General features: G+C 44.1%; 1 protein-coding gene across 1 annotated transcript in view; it reads right to left on the bottom strand.

The window, feature by feature from the left end:
• Positions 1 to 22,118, bottom strand: part of LOC126095017 (myotubularin-related protein 6) — a 411,731-nt gene that overhangs the window by 1,362 nt on the left and 388,251 nt on the right. The window contains exons 11-12 of the mRNA XM_049909676.1: positions 12,267 to 12,426; positions 11,003 to 11,145 (exon numbers count right to left, since the gene is read on the bottom strand). Of these exons, the coding sequence (XP_049765633.1) occupies positions 11,003 to 11,145; positions 12,267 to 12,426 (303 nt within the window). The remainder of the gene's footprint in view (positions 1 to 11,002; positions 11,146 to 12,266; positions 12,427 to 22,118) is intronic.

The following is a 22,118-nucleotide window of genomic DNA, read 5'->3' as shown; positions in this document are numbered from 1 at the left end:
CAGCTGATCTCAAACCAATTTTTATGTGGTAGTTAATGAGCATACCAATTACTGCTTAACAAGAACATTTATATTTTACAACAAATTGTGTTTCCTGCAGCACTAATAGGCAACTGCAAACAAATAAAATCCATCTTCACAAGTAACCTATAAAAATGCTTAATACAATAGGCTTCAATCTGCTACACTTTAAATTAATTTTAGAATTTATGTAGACTTTCAATACTCTCTCTCATGTTTATGGGGAAATAGTTTATCAAATAATCCCACTTTGTACTTACAGAGGGGTGCAGAACCAATGTTGGTTTTCCTGCAAGAGTTACATTTATCCACTCTACTCAATACTCTTCCTGTTTCTTTTCGCATGATACATTATATGCTTAAACAAAATTTTGGCTTTCATGGTTTACAATTTTTTATCAGAAACTGCTTCCTCCATATTATTTTGACCACAGCAAATTGCCACTTACAGCCACACATGCAGTAGAGATAAAAGTAAATATGCATTCTCGGTACGTTTCAGTACAGTATGCTGTGCCTCAAGTCAAAAGCAGAACAATGCTGTTTAAGTACATGGTTTAGTCTGTCAATATCCTCTGACGGGTCACTCAAAGCTAAGATTGTGCACTAAGTGTCACTTCATGGCAAGAAGAGCTCTCACCGTAGGAAGTTGCCTGTCAAATTCGTGTACACCAGAGCACTGCCATTCGAATCAATTGCTATATCTAGACACAAAATATGATGTGCCCTAGACCTAGATCAGCAGTTGCCAACCTGAGGGCAATTGCCCCCCGAGGAGTAAAATGTAATTTTCTGATAGATGAAAACAAATAAGTTGAAATGTGATTCAGTAACTAAACTAAATTACTCTTAAATGCCGGTTACTATTTTCACTATTTCATAACATTTTGATTCTGAATAAGTTAACAATAACTACACTTTTTTTCAAATACTAGTATTAACATATGAAACACCGTGGAGGTGGTTACAGCTTGTCAAATAAGCACACCTACTTTGTAATTTGTACCACGCTTCAATGACAGTAACACTGTGACACATACATCACAATGCTTAAATATCTCCTAAAAATGCCTTCTTCAGTTCTAGGAAGTTTGTGCAATTGCCCAGAAAGTGATTCATTATTTTCTTTGCAACATTAAATGAACTAATTGACAGCATGACATAACTGTTACTATGTACACATACTTTAAATGTGGTTGATTTTAAATGGTAGTGAAGGGTGTGAGTAAAGCAAGTGTCGCTAGGGAGAGGAGTAGGTCACAGAAAGCATTTTTTGTAACAAGTGTATACCCTCCATGTGGATAGTTAGCTTTCTTTTCTGAGAAGGACTTGTAGGTAGCAGTTGTGATACACTGAGAATTAGTAGTAGTAGTAGTAGTAGTAGTAGTAGTAGCTTTATTCATTCGTAGATCTCTTTTTACAAGGATACAGGACATGTCAAATTCTATAGAAAAAAAGGTTGTTAGAAGTATGCAGTATCAATTGTCCCACTGACTCATTACTAAAGGTTTAATAAAACACTTACAAAAAATAAATTATTATCTTTTGTCATTTTAAAAATGAAAGTGTTTGAAGAAAATTCTTTTTCATTCTATAGTTTAGTTAGGCAATAATTACAATGATGGGGGAGGAGGAGAAAGGTTGGCAACCACTGACCTACTAGGTAGTACAATATCCTCTCCAGACAATCAATTTGGCTCGTAGGCATCCATTTCAAACTACAGTAAGCCACCTGAGCCCCATGGTGCACACAGAAGGTGGAAAAGGTAATATCTGTAATGGAATCTAAATCAATTGGTTTCTCTTCACTGAGGAGTGAAGTAACTTAGTATTAAGAAAACAGTCTTAATCACGTTTTTTATTTATTTAGTGCCAACCAGTTCAGCCCATTGCAGGAGCCATCTTCAGGGCAAACACATTGTGAAATTAAAATATATATCTTAGACAAAACTAATGACAACCATCTTATAAGAGTGGATTATGTAAATATAATGTTTTACCCACTGGTCGACTGCCAGTGGCATCACATCTACCAAGGTGTGGCAAGAGACTGTAAAAAATTTACCTTATGCCTGGGTTTCGGTAGCAAGCTATGATCACCTCCAGCAGTGACCAATGGCAGACGTTTTTTAACAATAAATCACACCATGATGCTGAACGCCTCTTCTGTAGTGTCTGCCACTGTGCATCTCTGTGATGTTTTTGTGGCTACTAAATGAACCTGACACGAAACATGCTGCTCTTCTTCAGATCTTCTCTATTTTCGCTTTCAGTCCTGTCTGGTACGGATCCCCTACTGATTAACAATACTAAAGTATTGGACAAAAGCAAAATTTGTAAGCCATTTCCTTCGTTGATGGACTACATTTCCTGTGGATTCTTCCAATGAATCTTAGTTGCCAGACTGCCTTCCTTGTGATCAATTTTATGTGGTCATACATTTCAAATCACTCCCCATACATACCCCTAGGTATTTTATGGAAGTAACTGATCCCAGTGATTGTTCTGTAGTTCTGCAATCATACAATAAAGGGTTTTTCTGTCTCTGTATTTGCAATGCATTTGTTTATGTTGATGGTCAACTGCCTCTCCCTGCAGCAGTCCACCAAGTGTCGACCCTCTACAGGCCTTTCTGCATTTCACTATAATTTTCCACCATCTTGACTTCTCTGTACACAACAGCATCATCCATGAAAAGCCTCGTGGAATTTGCGATGTTATCTACTAGGTTATCTGTATATATTGTGAAAAGTAATCATCCTGTAGCACTCCAGTGGGGCATGCCCCAAGTTACTTTTATATCTGATGACTTCTCTCCATTCAGAATGACATGATGTGTTCTATTTGCTAAAAACTCTTCAATTCAATCACACAAATGGCCTGTTATTCCATATGCTTGTATTTTATGCATTAGGCAACAGTGTAGAGCTGTACAAAATGCATCCTGGAGGTCAAGTAACGAAGCATCTACCTAGGCACCTATATCTACTGCTTTCAAGGTTTCATGGGCGAATGAACAGAGTGAACTGGGTTTCACAAAATTGGCACTTTTGAAACTCATGTTGGTTCCTACAGGAGATTTTCAGTCTCCAAAAATGTCATGATATGCAAGCATATTCTACAACTGACCCATGTCAGAGATAGGCCTAGTTATGTGCACCTTTTCCACAATGCTTCTTGAAAACAGGAACAACCTGCACTTATTTCCAATTGTCACGAACACTTGACTCCTCCAAAGACCTATTGCATATTGCTAGTTGACAAGAGCAAGTTCTTTTGCACACTTTACATAGAATAATATTGGTACCCCAGAAGGTCTAGTGACATTTCCCTCTGTTGAGCAGTTTCAATTGCTTTTCTACTGCATGGTCACTTACAGGGTGGCACACGAAATGTGTTACCAATTGTTTCTTTCACAATTTACGACACACATTAGATATGCCGCTGGGATCTCTACAGCAGTACCAGCAGAGCTTGAAAAAACAAATGAGTTACGAAATGACGTGTAATGCACAATACTGCCGCTAGGAGACTAGTAAGCAGCAATGGAAGACTGATGACATAGCAACGATCGGCAATTGTGTTACTTTTTCATGAAACAAAAAGTCTTGTTGTGACTCAGAGGTGTTTTCGACAACAGTTTAACACAATGGGTCCCTTGCAAGAAGACCATCCACAGGTTGTACGATAAATTTGTACAGGAAGGAACAGTATTGGAAGCGAAGTGACCTCGACCTAAGCCTGTTTGTTTGCCAGAGAGTATTGAAGCAGTACGAGTTGCTGTACAGAGAAGTCCCGGGAAATTGTGTAGAAAGGCAGCAGTGCAACTGGTAATATCCAGACGCTCCGTTCAACGCATTCTTAAAAGTGACCTCCATATGTACTCATACAAGATGACATGTGCACAGAATCTCACTGAAGAACACAAGCAGTAGAGACTACTGTTTGCTCAGTGGGCAGAGGATAGGGAAGAAACTCTTGGTTTTCAGACGAGGTGCATTTTCATTTAGATGGTGTAGTTAACAAACAAAATGTACACATTTGGGTCACTGAAAACCCACAAGTGCTTCACGAACGACAACATTATGCTCCGAGGATTACAGCGTGGGCAGCAATTTCCAGTCACGGACTTATTGGATCCTTTTTCTTTGAAGAAACTGTGAACAGCGAGCATTATTTGAGAATGCTTCGCAATAGCTTCATTCCACAGCTTCTTGCTACTGTCTTACCCTTCAACACACAGTGGTTCATGCAAGATGGAGCAAGGCCACATATTGCAAACACTGTGTTGGAGTTTTTACATGAGCATTTCAACATGCGGATCTTTTCACTCAGGTTTCCAGGTTGCTTCAATGATGGACAAAATTGGCCCCCCAATAGTCCAGACCTCAATCCATGTGACTTTTTTCTTTGGGGGTACCTAAAGGAAAAAATTTTCCCGAAACGTCCACCTGATTTAATGGAGCTCAGAAGACTTATTCTTCAAGCTTGCAGTGAAATTACGGAATACATGTACCGTAGGGTAATCACTAACTACAGTGTTCATTTGAAGGAAGTTAGGAAACGAAATGGTGGACACATTGAGCATGTGCTGGGTTAGAACAAATCTCCATGTTCCTTTCAGATTGTATTGACAATAAAGTTTATATTCAAAAACAAAATTGTAACACATTTCGTGCGCCACCCTGTATTTCAATATCAGCCATTTTGTCATCTGTACGATGATTTAAAAGAGGCACTACATTGCAATGTTGCTATGTGATGTGAACAATTTTGGAAAAAGATGTTTAGTATTTCAGGTCTTTTCTGTGTCGTCCTCCATTCCACTACCATTATGTTCACAGAATGTCTGGACACATGGGTCCAATCCAGTTTGAGATTTAACATACGACCAAAACTTCTTAGTATTTTCTGTCAAGTCAGCAGACAGAATTTAATGTTTAAATTCACTGAATGCTTTATGCACGGTTCTTCTTACACAGAGTTTGACTCTTTATTTGTCTGTGAGGCTTTGACTATATTTAAATTTGCAGTGAACTCTCTTTGCTTTTGTAGCAGTTTTCTAACATGACTGCTGAACCATGTCAAGTCTTTTCCATCTTTCGCAACTTTGCTTGGCACACACATATCTAAAGCATATTGTACAATGCTCTCAAACTCTGCCCATTGATACTCAATGTTTTTAGTGCTGGAGGTGAAATTTTCGTGATGACCCCTCAGGTAATCTGAACTCTTGTTTCTTGTCACTCTTGCTAAGCAGAAAGATCTCCCTCCATTTCTTTGTATTCCTATTTACAGCTGTATTCAGTGATGCTGTAATGGCCTTGTGATCACTGACTCCTTGTTCTATGCTAACTGAGTCAAAGTTCAAATCCCTTTGTCACTAGCATGTCTAAGATGTTATCTACATTAGTCAGTTCCTTGAGAAACTGGATATCAAGTTAATTTTCACATAAAGCACTTACAACATTTTCACATGTTTCTTTGTACCTACCACCAACCATAATCATTTGATTATCCAAGTCCAAAGCTAGTAGTAGTAGCAGTAGTAGTAGTAGTCGTCTTCAGTCCTGAGACTAGTTTGATGCAGCTCTCCATACTACTCCAACCTGTGCAAGCCCCTTCATCTCCCAGTACTTACTGCAACCTACATCCTTCTGAATCTGCTTAGTGTATTCATCTCTTGGTCTCCCTCTAGGATTTTTACCCTCCAATGCTAAATTTGTGATCCCTTGATGCCTCAGAACATGCCCTCCAACCGGTCCCTTCTTCTTGTCAAGTTGTGCCACAAACTTCTCTTCTCCCCAGTCCTATTCAATACCTCCTCATTAGTTACGTGATCTACCCACCTAGTCTTCAACATTCTTCTGTAGCACCACATTTCGAATGCTTCTATTCTCTTCTTGTCCGAACTATTTATTGTCCATGTTTCACTTCCATACATGGCTACACTCCATACAAACACTTTCAGAAACGACTTCCGGACACTTAAAGCTATACTCGATGTTAACAAATTCCCCTTCTTCAGAAATACTTTCCTTGCCATTGCCAGTCTACATTTTATATCCTCTCTACTTCGACCATCATCAGTTATTTTGCTCCCCAAATAGCAAAACTCCTTTACTACTTTAAGTGTCTCATTTCCTAATCTAATTCCCTCAGCATCACCCGACTAAATTCGACTACATTCCATTATCCTCCTTTTGCTTTTGTTGATGTCCATCTTATATCCTCCTTTCAAGAGACTGTCCATTCCGTTCAACCACTCTTCCAAGTCCTTTGCTGTCTCTGACAGAATTACAATGTCATCGGCGAACCTAAAAAGTTTTTATTTCTTTTCCATGGATTTTAATACCCACTCCGAATTTTTCTTTTGTTTCCTTTACTGCTTGCTCAAGGAATCCAAGAAAAACAGACTGGGACTCATGGGAAAGACCACAAATCATGCTTATCTGAAGTGCAAACTTTGATAAGGAATCCAGTAGATTTCCATTAGATTTCAAGTAAATGTCAGAGCAGTGACATCTGGCTTGCAAGGGGGAAAGGGCAACATGAAAACATCCAGAGCCTCAAATGGTTCAAATGGCTCTGAGGGCTATGGGACTTAACATCTGAGGTCACCAGTCCCCTAGACGTAGAACTACTTAAACATAACTAACCTAAGGACATCACAAACATCCATGCCAGAGGCAGGATTTGAACCTGTGACCATAGCAGCAGCACAGTTCTGGACTGAAGCGCTTAGAACCGCTCGGCCACAACGGCCGGCCATCCAGGAGCCCTCGCTAATACAACCTCCCAATTACGCAAGCAAACTATCATCCTGGAAGGTATTCTGTGAAGAAGTGCCAGACTTCACAAACTCCTGACCGGACTACTGACTAATGAAGGTGGTATCCTGAGGAAAGAGGATAGTGAGTATAAAAGAATAGAGAATGATACACTGGATGTGCTCCTCTGGACTCATTTCCATAGTGCACTTGGAAGATAAAATAGACCAAGATTTAGTCCCTGAGAGAAACTGGTTTACAGGTTATCAAAGAGAGAACTTGGACTCTGCCAGATGATGTGTTGATTGCACAAAAATCCAGTGGGTAGTGGCAATGTTTCAACCATTCAAGTCACCAGCCCCAGATGAAATCTTTGTAGCTCTACTGCAACAAGTACGAGACAGTTTAATTAGACTCCTATGGATGGTGCTTATGGTTAGCCCATCAACAGGAATTATTCCTAATGCTTCAAGGACACTGAGGGGTGTTTTCATTCTGAAGCCAGTGGGAACTGGTTATACTGAGGCTAAGGATAAGAGACCCATCAATTTGTCCTCCTTTTGTTTAAAGACATTAGAAAAACTGGTGAATGTCCACCTTAGGGAATAAAGACTAACTGAGGTTCTTGTACATGTAAACCAACATGCATATCAACAAGGCAAATCATGTGAAACGTATTTCACCAATTTGTAGGGGAGGTCGAAAAGCACTGCACTATCAGGAAACTACTCACTTCTCAGACACTGAAAGGACATTTAGTAATACGGCCTTCGAGTCCATTGTTACAACTGCAGAAGAGCATGGCATAGAGATCACTATATATGGGTGGATGAATTCTGTGATGAGATGAAGAGAGGTAGAAGCCACCATGATGAATGAAAAATTGTGAACACCGCCACGAGATGGTGTCTGCAAGGAGGAGTTTTGTCCCCGCTACTGTGAAACCTAGCGTTGAATGAACTAGCTGAAGAGCTAAATACTAGAGGCAACTTTTGTCAAGGATATGCAGACAACTTAGTCATAGTAGCACTTGGCAAAATTACTAGTGCTGTTAGAACAATGGCACATTGTACACTGAACTTTGAGCAAAACTGGTGCTTATGATAATTTATGGAGCTACAGTATGGTGGAACAAAGTAGAACAGAAGATAGCTACTAAGCAGTTTGGTAATGTGTGGAGACAGCTCTGCTTAGCTGTAACAGGTGGAATTAGCAAAACACACACTTCTGGGATGAAGCCCATGCTGGACGCACCACAATTACACCTTAGAGTTACAATCTAGTCAAGGCATACTGAGGTGGGGCATACAGGCTAAAAACTGGAAATAATTGGATAACTATACAATGTTCACAATTCCAACCAACATAAAGGATGTAAATACAGGAATAGTCAGGGAAATGCCAACTGATTAACAATACCTTCCAGCTGCTCCACTAAACCTTTCAATGTTAACAGCTGGAAGTAGGAAGCAGTGCAAGAACAAACCACACCACACAGGAAACATAGCGTGGTTTAATGACAAGTTAATAACAGATGAAGGTGCTGGGCCTGGTGTTTATGGTGTGCAGCCCAGACTTGAGATACAAATCTCTCTAGGCATGTTGGTCATGGTATTCCAGGCAGAAATATCCACTATCAGGCTGTGCACAGAGGAGAATATGCTGAAGCATTGCAAGGATCAGAACATCTCCATATCTTCAGACAGGCAAACAGCTTTGATCTTGCTGCAAGGTATGACAGAGATTTCGAAGATTATTGCAAAATGCTACAAGGCCCTTGTGAGGCTGGGGGAAAGCAGAGTGTAAACTGGAGCCTACCCTACTGTTCACTAAGGTGATGGTTACATCAAAACCACACTGCTGGATCAGAAGGCAGTTGGACTACAATCCAATAACAAAAACATGGCACACTAAGGATGCCAAAGTCATGTTTCAAGAGAACTTATGTACTCTGGACTCTTAACAGGAGATGGATTAACCTCATGGTAGGACTAATGACAGGCGATGGGAACTTTAAGAAACACCTACACACACCTGTACATGACAGGTATAGGGAAAGAAGCTCCAAAATGTGGTCTGTGAGTTAAGGTGATGAAACTACATCGCACTTAATCTTCCAATGCGAAGCATTGCAGATCAAAAGACACAATATTCAGTCCTCCAAGTCCTGAAGAAATTGGGCCTAGCAAAGGGCCTCCTACTACTCTAAGGCTATTGGTTGACTTTAATAGAATCACAGGAAGTGAAAACACACAAACTGTGCTTTCATGTGGGCAATGGTGAACTGGGACCACTGCTGTTTCTTTCTCTGTGTTCAAAACAAATCAAGGTATAGAAAGAAAGGACAGATAAAAAAAGACCAAGGAAAAAGGAGCAAAGAAAGTTGCATGTAGAGACAGGGATGAGGTTGATTGCGAATAAATAACAAAATTACCATACAGGAAAGGGGACAGGGGGTAGGGCTAACAAGAGGTTCAGACCAGGAGGATGTGAAGGGGTTCTCTAAAGTACAGGGGAACTAGTGCCATGTGGGAAGACCCAAATGATTGCTATGGCACAAAAGTTACTCAGGTCTCACAAGCCAAGCCATACAGCTAGTTCAGCACTGGCTGCCCCAAGACTGACCCTACTTCTGGATACATTCATCCATTTTTCCAGTTTGTTGGTGATAATATTTACATAAGAAGCCATTCAGTGAATTTGTGAACTCATCAACAACATGAGATGCTCCACATCTTGACTTGCCCAGGATTTACCAACACTAGAGTAAGTGGTTGTGGATGGGTGCCTGGATTATGTTTTGCAGTGGGAACTTAACAAGGACACTGTGAAAGTAAGAAAGGGGGGGGGGGGTGAAGTGAATATGCCACAAAGGGATTATCTCACTTCAGGGCCTTTTATATCTTGCCACCTATACCTGTAAAGTACCTGATACTGAAACATAACAACAGGTGAACAAGTACGGCTAAAATAAATTCCATATAGACTATTGTCTTCTGTGGTACCTGAGAATTTCCATGGGTCTGGATACCACACACTGATAGCTGACAAGTTATAACACAGTCAATATTCATGATGAAAAATAAACTAACTTTTGTGTCAATAAAATAAGTATAATTCATTTGTGTTTGTTAGATTCATAGTCACAAATAGAAGAAATTTGATTTTTGTCAGTCAAACAAGCAGTTTGTACCACTTCAGGGCTCATCTAATGTTACAGTTCCCCCACTTGCTGGATGGCTAAGTCAGTTAACAGGTTGGATGAAGGCAAAAGGATACCACCTTCAACAGCGCCATGCCTAGTGAAGTAATGTTGTGCTCAAAACAACCTTCAGACTGAAAACACCTTTGTTGTTTAACATTTCGGCACAACCTATGAACCAATGAAGTGGAATTCACATTTATTTACTCAGACATTCAAGGGAAAGAGAGGGAGTCAAGATAGTTCAACCACCTCCAGGATGGTACTGGAAAATTGTTCAGTAGAAAGTGTACTAAAAATAAATCTAAGTTCTTTATTATTTTAACAATGTAGTAAAACACAGATTGCTACTTACTGTAAAGAAGATTAATCAAATTGCAGGCCAACAATTTAAAGACACTCACATAATGTGAGCATATTTAATAGTGCCTGTTGCAACTTGAAGTGTCTTCTTTATAGTAAATAGCAATTTGTCTTTTCCTGCATTGTTGATGTTCGTATTTAGAGTTTCCATTGTTTGATTCTATATTATTTACTTTTTTTGATCTATAAGTATTTACTGATGCACAATAAATTGAAGAACCTTACAAACCTGTGTACCATTATACAGATATGAATTTAAGAGTAATGTATGGTTCTTTTTGTAAACGTTTGACTGATTCTACATCTTTGCAATATATTTGCTTCATGGATCCTTGGAACAGTAAAGTAGAATAAAACACACAAATGGTCCCTACTACACATAATAACTGTTTTCTTCAACTTTATCATCATCATCATCATCATCATCATCATCATCATCATCATTTCCATTTTTAATTATTACTATTATAACTATAGTCATTTATTTCACAACATAAGAAGTTGTATGCCACACAAATCAAACAAATGTTACAAATATTTCAGTAGCTAAGACAATATACTTGGACATCCTGAAAAGTATCAGTGAACTACAGAATCCACACTATGAAGTACAGTTAAAGTATAATGTAAAGTCTGAGATACTAACCTTTCTGCTAAAATGATCAAATGGAGTTGAACACACACATTCCCTTATATTCCGCAGTGTCTTCCAGTCCAGAGCAACTGAATTTAATTCTTCTGCTAACTGATCAACTGTGAGAACTTCTTTACTTTTAGCAGTATTGGGAACTACGCATAGAGAGAGAGAAAATACAACCATAGCTAAAATACACCATCCAATACAAAATTTACCTTAAAATGCTACTGGTTATCTGCAATCTGTATTGTTTCATTAATTTACATTAACTCAAACTAATCTTATACAGGACATCTATGATGTGGATGCTCCTAATATCAAATAAATTGACAAGGCTATAACAGAATGAAGGAAGGAGGGAGAGAATGAATATTAGGATTTAACATCCCATCAGTATGTTGTGATAAGAAAAAGAACACAGAGTCAGACTGGAGACTCAGGGAAAGAAATGAGCCATTTCCTTTTCAAAGGATCCATCCTGGAATTGCCATAAGTGATACAGAAAAAATGAATCTGGAGGAACAGACAGGGAATTGGATCATGAATCCAAGTCCACAGTCATCCACTGCATAACGTTGTTCTGCAGTATAACGAGGAGTTCAGAAAATGGTGTTAGGCAAAGGGCAGAGCATACTGTTGATTGCTTAATACTTCTAACTCTACTGAGAAAAGAAATAATTGGATGATGCACTCTTTTAAACACAATTCAACAGTTCCTAAAACAAAGAGAAGACAGTGATGAAGGGATTATCAATACATTTCACTGCCAACAAGGACTTTTTTTAAGCCAGTAAAATGTGACTAGTCACATGGCACACACCTGTTTCAGCTCTATGTCTTTGAAAATTTAGTATAATGTTGCTGACACTGCACTGGTCAATTACAGTATATGATTAGCACATTTTTTCTGATTATCTGTTAGAAAAGTGAACACTGACATTCACTATATCACTGTATCAATCTAAAGAACAATTCTAAGCTTTTTTAGTGGTCAGTAAAAGTACTACAGACATAGTTGTAGGAAATCAGGGATCACTGTATTGATTACTACCAAGATATCCAACGGCATGCATTTTATAAATATCAAGAAAAAAAGGTAAATCAATTCACAGCTGACAGTACTTCAGCTACATAGCCAATGCCCCTAATCATACAATAACTCCTTCAGGATGTGTTGCATGCACAAAGCAATGAATGGAGAAAAATATTGTATCAGGTCATTTTTTTACATTGTGGAACACATATGCCATACATATCCTGATAACATACAAACCATTGTTAATAGCAAGTTTCTCTGTACTCTCCTTAGTAGGTTCCAATCCTCCACAATTTTCATAGAGGTATTTGTTGTCAAGAACATCACTCCCATCAGGTACAGTTCTCACATTTCTTACTTTCATTTCTGCTAACTGGTCTTTCAATGAGTTGATCCTCTGAAAAACATGAACACACTGAAATGAAGTGTGTGTGAGTATGGCCAGGAAAGGGTGGGGTGGGGAGGGGAGGGGGCAAGATGTAAAGATGAAATTTCATTTCAATGGCAGTCAGCTGTAAGTAAGTAAGATGTACTGTGAGTAGGAGTGCGATTGAGGGGTTGGGGTAAGAGGGGAGGGTGGAACTGTAAAATTTGTCCTGGGAAAGGACTGTATTGCTCCACCACAATATGAGAGGTGTTCTCCAGTATTTATATATGATGAAGATACAGTAAACCACTAGGAAAAAAGCACCATTCTCTGCTTTGTTACTCATGGAGCTGAAAGTTATACATTTACTGTTTAATGAGCAGTACATTGATTTATTTATATGCATGTCAACTGAATCACACACCTAGTGTTGCCAATAGCCTGTATCACCTTACACTCAACTGCATTCCATTGCTACACTGACATTAATTATTAACATAGACACAGGACTACTACAATTGGTGGCTCAGCTTTAATAGCTAGTGTTCAAAATAATGTGCTTGCTTAAATTTGCATGATGACATTAATATGAACAAAAAGCAAAATGTCGTGATTGTAATCCACATTTTCAAGTTGTATTTCAGGATTATTTCTAAGCTGAAGACTTTTAACAAAAACTTGATCTGAAACTAATTTTATCTACACAATTCCAACCAACTACTGTTTTTGTCACAGTGTAACAAAATCAGAAATTTAAATAACCAGCTATGGTCAATAATCTGTGTTACCATTGTCAATAATGTTGTAATTGTTGTTGCTGTTGTTGTTGTTGTTGTTGTTGTTGTTGTCGTCGTCGTCATTGTCCTCAGTTGAAAGACTGGTTTGACCCACTAACCACATTTCTCTGACATGGGGCAAGTATCTTTACCTCACAATACCTAATGCACCCTAAAATAACATCAGAAATAGATAATCCAGGATGGAATGTAACAACATTATGAGAAGGAAAACTGCTACTCACCACATAGCGGAGATGTTCAGTCACAGATAAGCACAACAAAAAGACACTCACAATTATAGCTTTCGGCCATTAAGGCCTTCATCAACAATACACACACATATGCACACGCACACACACTCACGCAAATGCAACTCACACACACAACTGCAGTCTCAGGAAACTGAAAGCACACTGTGAGCAGCAGCACTAGTGCATGGTGGGAGTGGTGACTGGATGGGGGTAAGGAGGAGGCTGGGGCGGGGAGGGGGAGGCATAGTATGGTTGGGGTGATGGACAGTGAATTGCTGCAGGTTAGACGGAGGGCAGGGGATAGATGGGAGGGCGGCGGGAGGGACTAGCGGAAAAGGAGAGAAATAAGAAGACTGGGTGTGGCGGTGGAATGACGGCTTTGTTGCACTGAAACGAGAACAAGGAAGGGGCGGGATAGGTGAGGACAGTGACTAATGAAGGTTGAGGTCACAAGGGTTACGGGAATGTAGGATGTATTCCAGGGAAAGTTCCCACCCGCGCAATTCACAAAAACTGGTGTTGGTGGGAAGGATCCATATGGCACAGGCTGTGAAGCAGTCATTGAAATAAAGGATATCATGTTTGGCAGTGTGTTCAGCAACAGGGTGGTCCTCTTGTTTCTTGGCCACAGTTTGTCAGTGGCCATTCATGCAGACAGACAGCTTGTTAGTTGTCATGACCACATAGAATGCAACACAGTGGTTGCAGCTTAGCTAATAGACCACGTGACTGGTTTCACAGGTAGCCCTGCCTTTGACGGGATAGGTGATGTTAGTGACCGGACTGGAGTGGGTGGTGATGGGAGGATATATGGGACAGGTCTTGCATCTAGGTCTATTACAGGGGTATGAGCCATGAGGTAAGGGATTGGGAGCAGGGGTTGTGTAAGGATGGACGAGTATATTGTGTAGTTTCGGTGGACGGCAGAATACCACTGCGGAATGGATGGGATGGATAGTGGGCAGGACATTTCTCATTCCAGGGCACAACAAGAGGTAATCGAAACCCTGGCGGAGAATGTAATTCAGTTGCTTCAGTCCCGGATGGTACTGAGTTATGAGGGGAATGCTCCTCTGTGGCCGGACTGTGGGACTTTGGAAGGTGGTGGGAGACTGGAAAGATAAGGCACGGCAGATCTATTTTTGTACACGGTGTGGAGGATAATTACGGTCAGTGAAGGCTTCAGTGAGACCCTCAGTATATTTTGAGACGGACTGTTTGTCACTGCAGATGTGATGACCACAGGTGGCTAGGCTGTATGGAAGAGACTTCTTCGTATGGAACAGGTGGCAGCTGTTGAAGTGGAGGTATTACTGGTGGTTAGCAGGTTTGATATGGACAGAGGTACTGATGTAGCCATCTTTGAGGTGGACATCAACATCTAGGAAGGTGGCTTGTTGGGTTGAGTAGGACCAGGTGAAGCAAATGGGGGAGAAGTTGTAGAGGTTCTGGAGGAATGTGAGCATGGTGTCCTCACCTTCAATCCAATTACCAAAGATGCCATCAATGAATCTGAACCAGGTGAGGGTTTACGATTTTGGATTTTTAGGAAGGATTTCTCTATATAGCTTGTGAATAGGATGGCATAGGATGGTGCCATGCGGGTGCCCATAACCATACCCCAGATTTGGTAATGTCTTCGAAAGAGAAGTAAATGTGGATGAGGATATAGTTGGTCATGGCGACTAGAAAGAAGGTTGTTGGTTTGGAACCAATCGAGCTTTGGGAACAGTAGTGTTCAACAGCAGTAAGGCCATGGACATTAGGAATGTTAGTGTATAGGGAGGTTGCATCAATAGTGACGAGCAGGGCATTGTGTGGTAGAGGGACAGGAACTATAGAGAGTCGATGGAGGAAATGGTTGGTATCTTTTAAGAGAGTAGGTTCCAGGTAATAGGTTGAAGGTGTTGGTCTACGAGAGTAGAGTGTCTCTCAGTGGTGGCACAGTAACCGACCACAATGGGGTGTCTTGAGTGGTTAGGTTTATGGACTTTAGGAAGCTTGTAGAAGGTAGGAGTGCGGGGAGTGGTAGGAATGAGTAGAGTGATGGGCTCTGGGTTGAGGTTCTGGGATGGGCCTAAGGATTTGGGTAGTGACTGTAGATCCTGCTGGATTACTGGAATGAGGGCACTGTGGCAAGGGTTGGTTGGATTGGTTTGGGGACTGAAGGGACCAGACTGCTACGGTCATCGGTCCCTTTTTCCAAATACTAAAAACAACCCACAGAGAATAAAAACGATCAACAGACGAGAAGACAGACGACACAGAACAAGAGAAACTTAGACAAAGACCAGACAAGACGAACAGAGTGTGACTGTGGTTGGCCGACCATAGAAACAAAAAAGGAAAAAAGCCAACCACCGAGAACACATTAAAAACACAGTTTAAAATTGGAGGCTAAAAGCCAGAATCAACACTAAAAACAGAAACACTCAGATTAAATGATAAAACCCCCCTGCCCGAATAAAACACAAAACTAAGCCAGCCATAGCAGGGCCATCTGTTAAAAGGGCAGGGAGCGTGTCAGGCAGTGCGAACGTCTGCCTGAGCACAGCTAAAAGCGGACATTCCAATAAAATGTGAACCACAGATAAAACGGAGCCGCAGCGACACAGAGGTGGGTCCACACGGCACAATAAGTGGCCATGCGTCAGCCGAGTGTGCCCAATGCGCAGCCGGCAGAGGACAACAGACTCTTGGCGGGAGACCCAAATGGACGACCGCCACACAGTCGTCGTCGCCTTGATAGGGCGAAGTTTGTTGGGCATGAGCAGGTTGCGCCATTCAGTGTCCCATAAATCGAAAAGTTTTCGGCGTAAGATTGCCTGCAAATCAGTCACCGGGAGGCCAATCTCCAGAGGTGGTTTACTGGTGGCCTCTTTCGCCAGGCGGTCAACATTTTCATTGCCGGGTATCCCAACATGGCCTGGGGTCCACACAAAGACCACAGAGCAGCCGCGACGGGCAAGAGTATGCAGGGACTCCTGGATAGCCATCACCAGACAAGAACAAGGGAAACACTGGTTGAGAGCTCGTAAACCGCTCAGGTAATCGCTACAGATAATGAAGGACTCACCTGTGGAGGAGCGGATATGCTCTAGGGCTCGAAAGATGGCGACCAGCTCAGCAGTGTAAACGCTGCAGCCAACCGGCAAGGAATGTTGTCGGAATGGTCCCCTAGAGTTAGCGCATAACCGACACGACCAGCAACCATCGAGCCGTCAGTGTAAACAATGCCAGAGCCCTGATACGTAGCGAGGATGGTAAGAAAGCAGCGGCGGAAGGCCTCCGGAGGGACTGAGTCCTTCGGGCCCTGTGCCAGTTCCAGCTGAAGGCGAGGGCGAGGCACACACCATGGGGGTGGACGCAGAGGTGCCCGGAAAGGAGGCGGAAGAGGTAAAGCCCGGAGAGAAGCTCTCAGACGCGGACTGCGATCGTACATCCAGTCCTGGGCCGACGTTCTGGAAGTTGGACGTGCAACTGTGGGAATAGTAGCCGATAGTTAGGATGGCCGGGCAAGCTGAAAACATGGGCAGCATAAGCGGCCAGCAAACGTTGGCGCCATAACCGCAGTGGAGGGACACCTGCCTCCACTAGTATGCTGTCCACAGGGCTGGTACGGAAAGCACCAGTGGCAAGGCATATCCCGCTGTGGAGGATTGGGTCCAGCACCCGCAACGCAGATGGGGATGCTGAGCCGTAAGCCAGGCTCCCATAATCCAGACGGGACTGGATTAACGCCTGGTAGAGCCGGAACAGGGTAGATCGGTCGGCGCCCCAGCGGGTGTGGCTCAAGCATCTCAGAGCATTTAGCTGCCGCCAACACATCTGTTTAAGCTGCCAAATATGAGGCAGCCAAATCAACCGAGCATCAAAAACTACACCCAAAAACCTGTGGGTCTCCACCACAGCAAGAAGTTCGTCGTCAAGATAAAGCCGTGGCTCAGGATGGACTGTTCAGCGCCGGCAGAAATGCATAACGCGGGTCTTGGCAGCCAAAAACTGAAAACCCTGCGCTACAGCCCAAGACTGCGCCTTGTGGATTGCGCCCTGTAGCTGACGTTCAGCAGCTGCAATGCCAGTAGAGCTGTAGTAAAGGCAGAAGTCATCAGCATACAGGGAAGCGGAGAAAGAATTTCCCACCGCGGCAGCGATCCCGTTTATTGCGATTAAAAACAGGCAGACACTGAGGACAGATCCCTGTGGTACTCCGTTCTCCTGGACTCGGGAGGAACTATGAGAGGCCGCGACTTGCACGCGGAAGGTGCGATACAACAGAAAATTTCGGATAAAGATCGGCAGAGGGCCCCGAAGACCCCATCCATGAAGCGTAGAAAGTATGTGATGACGCCATGTCGTATCGTACACCTTCCGCATGTCGAAAAAGACAGCGACCAGGTGCTGACGGCGGGCAAAGGCAGTACGGATGGCCGACTCCAGGCTCACCAGATTATCGGCGGCGAAGCAGCCTTTACGGAACCCACCCTGAGACGGAGCCAGAAGGCCCCGAGACTCGAGTACCCAATTCAAGCGCCGACTCACCATCCGTTCGAGAAGCTTGCAAAGAACGTTGGTGAGGCTAATGGGGCGGTAGCTGTCCACCTGCAAAGAGCTCTTGCCCGGTTTCAAAACGGGGATGACAATGGTTTCCCGCCATTGCGACAGAAACTCACCCTCGACCCAGAGACGGTTGTAAAGGTCGAGGAGGCGTCGCTTGCAGTCCACTGAAAGGTGTTTCAGCATCTAACAGTGGATGCGATCTTGCCCAGGAGCGGTATCAGGGCAAGCGGCAAGGGCACTGTGAAATTCCCACTCACTGAATGGAGCATTGTAGAATTCAGAGTGATGGGAGCGAAATGAAAGGCTATGACGTTCCATCCGCTCTTTAATGGAGCGGAAGGCCAGTGGGTAATTGGAAGAAGCAGAACTCAGAGCAAAATGCTCTGCCAAGCTGTTGGCAATTTCGTCGGAGTCTGTACAAACTGCTCCAGTCAGTGAGAGTGCAGGGACGCTGACAGGGGTCCGATAGCCATAGAGGCGTCGGATCTTGGCCCAGACCTGCGATGGAGAGACATGGACGCCAATGGTGGACACATACCACTCCCAGCACTCCTGGTTGTTTTGGCGGATAAGGCGGCGGGCCCGCGCATGCAGCCGTTTGTAGCTGATGAGGTGTTCAATGCAGGGATGTTGCTTGTGACGCTGTAGCACCTGCCGGCGATCTTTAATCGCCTCAGCGATCTCAGGCGACCACCAAGGCATAGTCCTCCTCCGAGGGGACCCAGAAGAACGGGGAATGGAAGAGTCTGCGGCAGTAACGATGCTGGTGGTGACTGAGTGAACCACCGCATCAACGTCGTCATTAGAGGGAGGCTCAATAGCGGCAATGGAGGAGAACAAGTCCCAGTCAGCCTTATTCATAGCCCATTTGCTGGGGCACCCAGAAGAGTGACGCCGTGGCAGTGACAGAAAGATCGGAAAGTGGTCACTACCGCACAGGTCGTCATCCACACTCCATTGGACAGACGGTAAGAGGCTAGGGCTGCAGATCGAGAGGTCAATGGCGGAGTATGTGCCATGCACCACACTGAAGTGTGTGAAGGCACCATCATTTAAAATCAGAAGATCGAGCTGCGCCAATAAATGCTCAACGGTGGCACCTCGAACTGTTGCCATTGACCCACCCAACAGAGCGTTATGGGCATTGAAGTCACCCAAGTAACAAGAATGGTGGCGGCAATTGGGCTATCAGAGCAGCCAGGACATGCTGCGTGACATCACCATCCGGTGGAAGGTAAAGACTGCAGACGGTAACAGCCTGTGGCGTCCACACCCGCACAGCGACAGCCTCTAAAGCTGTTTGTAGAGGGACATACTCGCTGTGAAGAGAGTTAAGGACATAGACGTAGACGCCACCAGACGCCCTTTCATAAGCTTCCCGGTTCTTATAATAACCCCCATAGCCACGGAGGGCGGGGGTTCGCATTGCCGGAAACCAAGTTTCCTGCAGAGCAATGCAGAGGAAAGGGTGAAGGCTGATAAGATGGCGGAGCTCAGCTAGATGGTGGAAGAAACCGCTACAGTTCCACTGGAGCATGATGTTGTCCATGGCTGAGAAAGGCGTGAAGCGACTCGGATCGCAGATTACGCCGCTGGGTCACCTGCTGCCTCCAATTGAGCACCTGCGCTAGTGCTATCAATGGTGTCTGAGGGACCGGCGAGATCGAGGTCCTGAGCGGATGCCAGAATCTCCACCTCGTCCTCAGACGCAGAGCTTGTAGGAAGTGGTGGGACGGGTGTCACCGCACTGTCGCGATTTTTACGAACCTTTTTCTTTTTCTGTGTCTCTCTCTGTGCCTTCAGTGGTTCAGGCTGGGAGGGCTTCCCTGGTTCAGTCTCAGGGACGGATGATGACCGTGAGGCCCTACGACCAGCGACCAGTGGTTGCTTGAGCCATTTGCGGGTGTCCGCTTTTAAACCGGTCGGAACTTGCAAAGGGAGATCCCCAAGGGACCCCTTCCTGGTGAGAGAAGCCGAAAAAGTCTTACGCTTCTCCGGCTCGGAAGGGGGAACTGATGTCCCCGATGGTTTGGGGGGTGTTGCTCCTGAAGTAGATGGAGCAGGAGCAACAGGGAGTGAAGTGCCCCCCACAACCAAGGGGGCCGGTGAAGTCTGACATAGCTGAGAGGCAACTGTATGTGACGACACAGAAGTGGATCGTACCGGTGTTACAGCAGCAGTGTAACTTGTTGGCATTGGCACAGGATGTAACCGCTCATATTTCCGCCGAGCCTCGGGGTAGGTCAGGCGGTCCAGGGTCTTATATTCCATTATCTTCCTTTCTTTCTGGAATATCCTACAGTCCGGCGAGCAGGGGGAATGGTGTTCTCCGCAGTTAACACAGGCGGGGCACATGGAGTATTGGGATGCGAAGGATGTCCACAATCTCTACACGTGATGCCGGAAGTACAGCAGGAGGACATGTGTCCGAACTTCCAGCATTTAAAACACCGCATCCGAGGAGGGATATATGGTTTCACATCACAGCGGTAAACCATCATCTTGACCTTTTCGGGTAAGACATCACCCTCGAAGGGCAAGATGAAGGCACCGGTGGCCACCTGATTATCCCTCGGACCCCGATGGACGCGCCGGACGAAGTGAACACCTCGTCGTTCTAGGTTGGCGCGTAGTTCATCGTTGGACTGTAGAAGATGATCCCTGTGGAAGATAATACCCTGAACCATGTTTAAACTTTTATGGGGAGTGATGGTGACGGAAACATCCCCCAACTTGTCGCAAGTGAGCAACTTCTGTGACTGGGCAGAGGATGCTGTTTTGATGATAACTGACCCAGAGCGCATTTTGGACAAGCCCTCCACCTCCCCGAACTTGTCCTATAAATGCTCCACAAAAAACTGAGGCTTGGTTGGCATAAAAGATTCACCATCAACCCATGTACAGACATGGTACCGAGGTGAATAATCTCCACTGCTGTCTTTAGCCATGCATTCCTCCCATGGAGTGGCCAGGGAGGGAAATGATCTCAGATCGTATTTCTTCCCATTGAGGTTAGACCTCGATTGCTTAGAGACTGCTGGTGGAGGCCCACCAGCGAGAGATGATGTACCATGCTTCATTGCGGGTCATCCGCCTGATGCCACCCACTCCGACCAGGGGATCTCCCCACGGGCGCCACCCAGCCGCAGCAAAGACCACCTGGTAGGATGGCCTTTGCCGGGAGTCCGGATGCCCCAGAGGGATAGGCATCTACTCCTCGGCATACGTGGGGAGGTAGCAGCTCAGGCATCAGCAGTGCGATCCCTGTGTAGTCAGGGGGCTATCAGCAAGAGGGTACATGACAACCCCACCACAACAGACTGGCTACCGTGCTGGATGTCGGGTGTCGAAATATCCGTGTACATCACGAGGTCAAAGATGGAAGTGCACTATGGAGGGAATGTAGGCTACCCGGTACGCACTGCAGCGGATGTGGCCGGAAGCTCAATGTAAGTCCAACTCCATGACAATATCGGGCGTGCCAGATCTTAGGGCAAGTTGGATATATAATACACCACGTAAGGCGTCCTTCCCCAAATGGTACGCACTAACAGAAAATTTTGAAAGGTAGTGGTCAAACCCCTTAGGGGACCATCACATTAAGGCCGAAACGTTTGAGACTCCTTTGAGTCGCCTCTTACGACAGGCAGGAATACCGCGGGCCTATTCTTACCCCCGAACCCGCAGGGGGCGCACTGTGGCAAGGTTTGTAGGTGCAAGTATCTGAGAACTGGCAGAGTCCTACCAGGTAATCCATGTGGTTCAAAACAACAGTGGTGGAGCCTTTGTCTGTATGTAGGATTATAAGGTCAAGATCAATTTTTAGAGAGCGGACTGAGGTCCTTTCTGCAGATTTAAGGTTAGTTTGCATGTTGAGGGATTTGGGGAATTATGATGATGGAAGGTTTGAGGTTAAGGGATTCTGGAAAGTTAACAGGGGTGGTTTGGGGATAGCTGATGTGAATCACAGTTGGACGGAGAAGTGAACTGAGTTAGGTAAGGTTCAATATTGGTCTTTGGCTGAGTGTGGTTGGTAGGGTTGGTGGCAAAAAAAAGTGTTTCCACTGTAGTGACCAAGAAAATGTCTTTAACAAATCCTGCATGATTGGATTTGGGAGTGGGGCAAAAGGTG

Source organism: Schistocerca cancellata, chromosome 8 (assembly GCF_023864275.1).
Source record: "Schistocerca cancellata isolate TAMUIC-IGC-003103 chromosome 8, iqSchCanc2.1, whole genome shotgun sequence".
NCBI classification, from domain to species: domain Eukaryota; kingdom Metazoa; phylum Arthropoda; class Insecta; order Orthoptera; family Acrididae; genus Schistocerca; species Schistocerca cancellata.
This window is presented reverse-complemented; position numbering and strand designations above follow the sequence as displayed.